At 46.2% G+C, this 7,500-nt stretch overlaps 1 protein-coding gene across 4 annotated transcripts in view; it reads left to right on the forward strand.

Annotated features, from left to right (window-relative positions):
* Positions 1-7,500, forward strand: part of adcy1b (adenylate cyclase 1b) — a 57,045-nt gene that overhangs the window by 32,247 nt on the left and 17,298 nt on the right. For all 4 annotated transcript variants that reach the window (XR_014115861.1, XM_081694700.1, XM_081694699.1 and 1 more), the window contains exons 5-7: positions 3,105-3,232; positions 6,113-6,271; positions 6,468-6,609. Coding sequence is in view for 3 of the 4 variants with exons in the window: in XM_081694700.1 (XP_081550826.1) it covers positions 3,105-3,232; positions 6,113-6,271; positions 6,468-6,609 (429 nt within the window). In the remaining variant the exon portion in view is untranslated. The remainder of the gene's footprint in view (positions 1-3,104; positions 3,233-6,112; positions 6,272-6,467; positions 6,610-7,500) is intronic.

Raw genomic sequence — 7,500 nt, forward strand, 5'->3', positions numbered from 1 at the left:
TAAAGCAAGCTTTAAAGACAACTTGCGGTTTATTTACATGCTAAAAATTAAAATTAAATAATGAGGGGAATCATATTAATTACTGTTACTTCTTTTAATTAGCCATGTCATCAATTTTTCTGGTGTGAAGATTCAGATTCACAGGTGTGACTGTACCTGCTGCACAGAGGTGCAGCTTAATGAAAATCACATGGTCATGTACTTCTGGCTGTATCTATTAACTGGACATGTGCATGCACATCTATTGTACAGACATAATATGCCTGTGTATTTTCGTCCATTTGTGCATGATTGTGTGTATATATATATATGTGTGTGTGTGTGTGTGTGTGTGTGTGTGTGTGTGTGTGTGTGTGTGTGTGTGTGTGTGTGTGTGTGTTTATATATAGCTGCACACATGCACAGAGTCACATGAGGCTGATAATCCTGTTTGTGTTTGCATTCGCATTCAGGACTGTAGATTAAATTAGATTAGATTAGATTAGACTGGCACCCTGGGCATGCTCAAACAGCAGTGAGTGGAGTTTCGTCCAGCATCAGTGGCAGCTTAGTTCAGATGTCAGCTACCCTTCGTACTCTACTAGCTATTCTTTACGTACACCAGTATGGTCAGACCAAGGATTCACATGGGCGCCTTCAGGCCCCTCTGTGTGACAGCTCCACCACACACACACACACACACACACACACACACCCACACACAGGAAGCAAGGACTGGGTGCGGTGGTTGCTAAGCAGAGCTGCAGCCTATAACATGCCTCAGCAGGTCTCACTGTTGGTCTCACCCACTCTCTGTCCCACGTCTATCCGTGTCCGTCTGTGTATCTTCCTGTCTCTCTGCGTCTCTCTGTATGCCTCTCTTTTTCGGTGTCTCTTTACATGTCTTTATCTCGCCGCATTTTTCTGTGTGTCTTTTCTCACCTTTCTCACTGGGTATTTCTGTGTCCCTCTATGACGATGAGTCTCTTTATGTACCTCTGTGTCTCTTTGTGTCTTTTCTTGTTTCTCTGTGTGTACCTCACTGTCTCTCCCCGTCTCACTGTCTCTCCCCGTCTCCCTGTCTCGCCACGTCTCTCTGTCTCTCCACGTCTCACTGTCTCTCCCCGTCTCCCTGTCTCGCCACGTCTCTCTGTCTCTCCACGTCTCACTGTCTCTCCCCGTCTCTCTGTCTCTCCCCATCTCCCTGTCTCGCCATGTCTCTCTGTCTCTCCACGTCTCACTGTCTCTCCCCGTCTCCCTGTCTCTCCCCGTCTCTCTGTCTCTCCACATCTCACTGTCTCTCCCCGTCTCCCTGTCTCTCCCCGTCTCTGTCTCTCCACGTCTCACTGTCTCTCCCCGTCTCACTGTCTTGCCACGTCTCTCTGTCTCTCCACATCTCACTGTCTCTCCCCATCTCACTCTCTCCCCGTCTCTCTGTCTCGCCACGTCTCTTTCCATCTTTGTATCTGTGCCTCTGTGACTTTCTGTGCATCTTTCTTTCTCTGTCCTTGCATCTCTCTCTACCTCTCCCTGCATCTCTTTGCGACTCTCCACATACCGTTGTTTCTCTCCTTGTCTCTCCCTGTCTCTCCCTGTCTCCTTACTTCTCTGTCTCTGTGCATCCCTCCGAGTGAGCGGCACAGAGTCATGGACATGGAGGACGGCAGCTCCTACTTTGGTCTGCCCGAGCGGACCAAAGGCCTCTGGACGGCTGCCCGTACCTCTCCTGACATATATGCCTTTATTTGGGGAGAGCTCGTCTGGCTACCTGATCCATTGATACATGCCCTTCTCTGTTATGCTAGCTGTTCCCTTTCCAAAGCCTTTCTGGGGCAGGCCTAAGACAACCGAACCCATTCAGGATACATTGAAGAGAATAAGTCTAATTTGCCAGGTGCATTTAATTATTTTTAAAAAATTCTGCTTATATATAAAATGTTAGTCATTCAGGCAGTTGGATTGCACCTAGTCAGCAGTCTTTGCTGATTGGAAGTCAGCACCCAGTGGGAGAGACATGTTCCATTTCTCTCTCGTTTCCCCGTCGGTCAGTGGTAAGATGTGAGTTTGAGAGTTTTGTTCGTGGGGGCGTTTGGAGGGGGATGGGAAGGCGGATACCACAGCCCGCCTTTGATTCTGTGCCCCGTCACGCCTTAAGCAGGTTCCCACGCCTAGGTACCATGCCCTGGGGTGGTCTATCCCTGTTCTGCTGCTCCTCATAGCTGACGCCACTCAGCTGTGACAATATTCAGGTGCATTATGGAAGAGTGAACAGAGAATCCCTACCTGCGGAGGCCATTCAGGAGTGTGGCTAACACCTGTGTGCTACCCCAGGTTTGGGGATCAGGTGGTTCAGTTCAGGACAGGTTAGGAGGTGAGGTTTTAATTCAGCTCTCCTATGATTTGGCAAGCAATTTGGAAATATGTGCTGATTAGTTTCTGCATGTCATGGGGAAATGCATATTAGCCCTCACCCTCCCAGGGTGCTGTTGGACATTGAGATGTATATTTAAGTGGATACTGGCTATTTACATGACAAGTAAGTACTCACATGCTTAGAAGAAAATGGGTTAAAAAAATATAGGTAGACAGGTAATAGAGTTAAAATTATAGTCCTGTTATTAGACTTGTTTCTATAAGCAAAGAAAAAAGCTCTATAAACAAGCAAGCTACTTAACTCCATCACATGTAACATGCACACACACACACACACACACACACACACACACACACACACACACACACACACAACATGCACACGCACGCACTTGCTCATACATACACACACACAGACACCTTGAATTTACAATGTGCTTACATTCGCCTGTATCTGGTCTTAATGCATGTCTGAGTGCAGCTCATACAGTATTTGACTTCAGTAATTGAGTATTTTTCTGTTTCATTTCAGTAAGAGAGCTTACAGCCAGCCATTGCTTATTAGTTAGGCATTTATCACACGCATTACCTAAAGGCAAAACAGCACACGTCAGTCTGCTGGCGCATTTGAAGATCGCACCTCACTCAGGAATAATTGCCGAAGGTTAGGGACATGGCGGTTTCCCAGCTGAGGCGCTGCGGCACTGCGGTATCCCATAATGCCTTTCCCTTGTTCTGCTTTCCGTGGACAGGAGAACCACTGCCGACGCATTAAGATCCTGGGAGACTGCTACTACTGTGTGTCGGGTCTGACCCAGCCCAAGACTGACCACGCCCACTGCTGTGTGGAGATGGGTCTGGACATGATTGACACCATCACGTGAGTCGTTGGTCTCAGTAAACACGGTTCATTCCTGCTTAGGAAAGCCTGTAAGATAAAGACTCATGCAGACAGAGGGTTACCGGTTCCTTCCTACAGGACTGACAACCAAAGGTTGAAGCCTAAGCTGTTGAATTTATCTTGGGTGATTTACACAGGGTTGCTGAATTTAGACTCTGGGTTTAGCCTGAGTTACTGGGTTTAGCCTGTGTGGATTTAGCCTGGGTTGCTAGGATTAGTCTGGGTGGTATTAGTCTGGGTTGCTGTTAACAGTTCTTCCTACCAAATTGTTAATGTAGAACTCCTTTAAGCTCCAGATAAATATTTGTTGCCAGTGTTAAACTACAAATCCCAGCAGTGATTAGCCTCACAGTTAAAAGTAGCCATATCGAAGGGCATTCTGGGTAGTCAAGGGATGGTCAGTTGCAGGTGGATAAGAGAACGAGGAGAAGGTTTGATGCTAGGCTTGCTGGCGTGTCGCTGTATCAGACATCGCCCTCCAAACCTTGCCATGCTGAGACTTCTGTAACCAGCTCCCAGTGCGGGCCAGAGCAGCTCTCACATTCCAGGGAGTCTAGGAGCTTAAAGGAAAGGAATATTTCTGTCCAAGAGGTGAAACACCTTTATTTGCAACAACCATAAAAACATGTTACATTTGGTTTATCTGGTAAATCGATAAAACACAAGGATGTTTCTTGATGAGGATAATTAGACCAGTGTCCAGGAAAACTCAGCCATAAAAATAAGTTTTAGGTAGAAAAATGAATAAGGCAGTTAAATATTCATTTTTGTTGACAAAGTCAAGCAGTGGATTGGTGGATGGTGCAGATGTGAAGAGTGCCGTGTGACTCCAGAGTCCACCAGGATACAGACAGACGCTGCTGACGCGGAGGCTTTTGGAGTTGGGGGGAGTTGGGGGGGGGGGGTTTGCTGGGGGTTATCGGGCCAGGCTTTTCAAGTGAGTGTCAAAACACACTGCCTATTTGCATGCTGGAAAGAGAAAGAGAGAAAGAGAGAGAGAGAGCGAGAGAAGACAGACAGACAGACAGACATCTATGCCTGCCTCTGTTTCAAATGCATAAAAGCATTCACAGCTTAGCAGACTTTTCAGCTCAGGACTGTGTGGATAGGCACACACACACACACACACACACACACACCAGGGCACATACACGCATACACACCAGAGCACATACACATGCATATACCCATACACACATGCACGCACACCAAATCTCTGATGCAGATGGATACAGAAAGAGTGGATCAGACTACAAATGAACCAGAGTGGTTTGGGGGGCACAGTGATTAAGCTCTGGAAACACCCCTGCATATTCTTTGTTTCCCTGTCAATATCACATCACAGTATCACAACACAATATCACATCACCATATCACATCACAGTATCACATCACAATATCACAACACAATGTCACATCACAATACCACATCCCAGTATCACAACACAATATCACATCACAGTATCACAACACAATATCACATCACAATATCACATCACAATATCACATCACAATATCACATCACAGTATCACAACACAATATCACATCACAATACCACATCACAGTATCACAACACAATATCACAACACAATATCACATCACAGTATCACATCACAGTATCACAACACAATATCACATCACAGTATCACAACACAATATCACATCACAATACCACATCACAGTATCACATCACAATATCACATCACAATATCACATCACAGTATCACATCACAATATCACAACACAATATCACATCACAATACCACATCACAGTATCACAACACAATATCACAACACAATATCACATCACAGTATCACATCACAGTATCACATCGCCTTGAATCTGCTGCTGGGCAGAAGGCTGCAGGAGCCGTGTGTGTGTGTGTGTGTGTGTGTGTGACTGGAGTGGGGCGGTTCACGGTGTGTGTGTGTGTGTGTGTGTGTGTGTGTGTGTGTGTGTATGACTAGAGGGTGGCGGTTCACGGTGTGTGTGTGTGTGTGTGTGAGTGAGTGAGTGTGTGTGTATGAAATGGTATGAGCCCTTCCTGAGTATGTGCTGTATCCAGCAGTGCTAATTCCTGCTGCTTTCTTTGTTAAGATTAACTGCAGTCAGTCACGTTTTGTGTAAGTACATTTCACTGAAATAGTTTTATATGTATTTGGGTATTTGTTTTTTTACCAAGCTTGAGTTGAGAGAGTGGTGGGGGGAGGGGGAGTGGAAGAGAAAGGGATGGAGAAAGAGAGATAGAGAGATAGAGAGAGAGAGAGAGAGAGAGAGAGAGAGAGAGAGAGAGAGAGAGAGAGAGAGAGAGAGATAGAGAGAGAGGTGTGAATGTGAGTGTAGAGGCAGTTCCACACATGCTTGAGAAGAGCACACCTGCAGGCAGTCTCCCCCACCACCTGCCCTGGGTACATGCTGGGGGCAGAGTGTGTGTGTGTGTGTGTGTGTGTGTGTGTGTGTGTATGTGAGTGCCTGTGTGTGTGTGTGTGTGTGTGTGTGTGTGTGTGCGCGCGCACGCGTGCGCATGTGAGTGCCTGTGTGTGTGTGTGTGTGTGTGTGTGTGTGTGTGTGTGTGTGTGTGTGTGTGGCAGAGAATGTTGATGATCATCTGTTACTATGTCATTTAGGTCAACTGGACACAAAGATATATACAGAGAGATGTTGTAGATTACTAACATCCTCTCATACCGTCTCAGTATCTCCTTTTCTTCTTTCTCACACCAAGCCATATACCTCTCTCTAACACACAAGTACGTACACCCACACATAATCACATGCTCACTAACTGTCTCTGATTCTCTCTTACACATACACACACATATTTCCCATAATTCCTCTTTCTCCCCCTGTGCTTCAGGTCGGTAGCGGAGGCCACAGAGGTGGACCTGAACATGCGTGTGGGGTTGCACACGGGTCGTGTGCTCTGTGGGGTGCTGGGACTCAGGAAATGGCAGTACGATGTCTGGTCCAACGACGTGACCCTGGCCAACGTCATGGAGGCTGGGGGGTTACCTGGGTGAGAGAGTGACCAACCAAACTAGACCATCCAAATGACATTTAACGACTTTCACATACATTTCCTGCTTCAAGCCTCAGCGTATCTAGAGTTAGACAAACCCTGCTCTCTTATTGGCTCATGGAAATGCCTGTATTCCTCACCTTTTACCTGATTGGTTGCAGACTGTGGTGGTCCTTTTCCTTTTGGCCAATAGGAAAGTGCACATCACACGATCCACCCTGGAGTGCCTGAATGGCGACTACGAGGTGGAGCCCGGCAACGGGCGTGAGAGGAATGCCTTTCTGAACAAACACGACATCGAGACCTTCTTCATAGTGCCCTCCCACCGCAGGAAAGTGCGTGATTGGTGATTATTAGAAGATAGGCTTTGTAATGTTCTCACTGTACTACATCTCTTTGAGGGTTGTTACTACACATTATCGTAGGACCCATAAAGGCTAGAAACCTGCAGAATTCACACATTTTAGTTCAGTTGTACCTGCAGAGTTCATGCGTGTTAGTTTAGGCATACCTGCATAGTTCACGTGTGTTAGTTTAGGCATACCTGCAGAGTTCATGCGTACCTGCAGAGTTCACGTGTGTTCGTTGAGGTGTACCTATAGAGTTCACGTGTGTTAGTTCAAGAGTACCTGCAGAGTTCACGTGTGTTCGTTGAGGCGTACCTGTAGAGTTCACACGTGTTAGTTCAACAGTACCTGCAGAGTTCACACGTTAGTTGAGGCATACCTGCAGAGTTCACGCATGTTAGTTCAGGTGTGCCTGTATAGTTTGGTAATGCATGTTAGTTCAGGCATACCTGCAGAGTTCACAAGTGTTAGTTCAGGCATACCTGCAGAGTTTATGCGTGTTAGTTCAGGGGTACCTGCAGAGTTCATGTGTGTGAGCCACAGGTGTGTTCTGGGGTGCTATAATCTTAATTTTGCTGTAATATTATTTAATATTATTAAACACAGGGCCAGCACAATTGGCTGATGTCCCTGCTGTAGCACGACTGACTGAACTCATCAGTTCAGTAGCAGGTTCAACAGGTGTATAGGATCAGGGAAATCACTGCACTGTGCTGTTAAAAAGTTTAAAGGTTTAGCCTATTATGCTAATGTTGTTAATGTTAAGTGAATACTAGTAACCAAAGCTAACTGACCACAAGGCTGTTAGCCTACATATCACATATGAAAAGTCTTTTAGGCTTTAAAAGGTGCACTGAGCATCATAGAGGTATCCTAGTT

This window comes from Electrophorus electricus, chromosome 13 (assembly GCF_041902795.1).
Source record: "Electrophorus electricus isolate QZ-2024a chromosome 13, ASM4190279v1, whole genome shotgun sequence".
Taxonomy (NCBI): Eukaryota; Metazoa; Chordata; class Actinopteri; order Gymnotiformes; family Gymnotidae; genus Electrophorus; species Electrophorus electricus.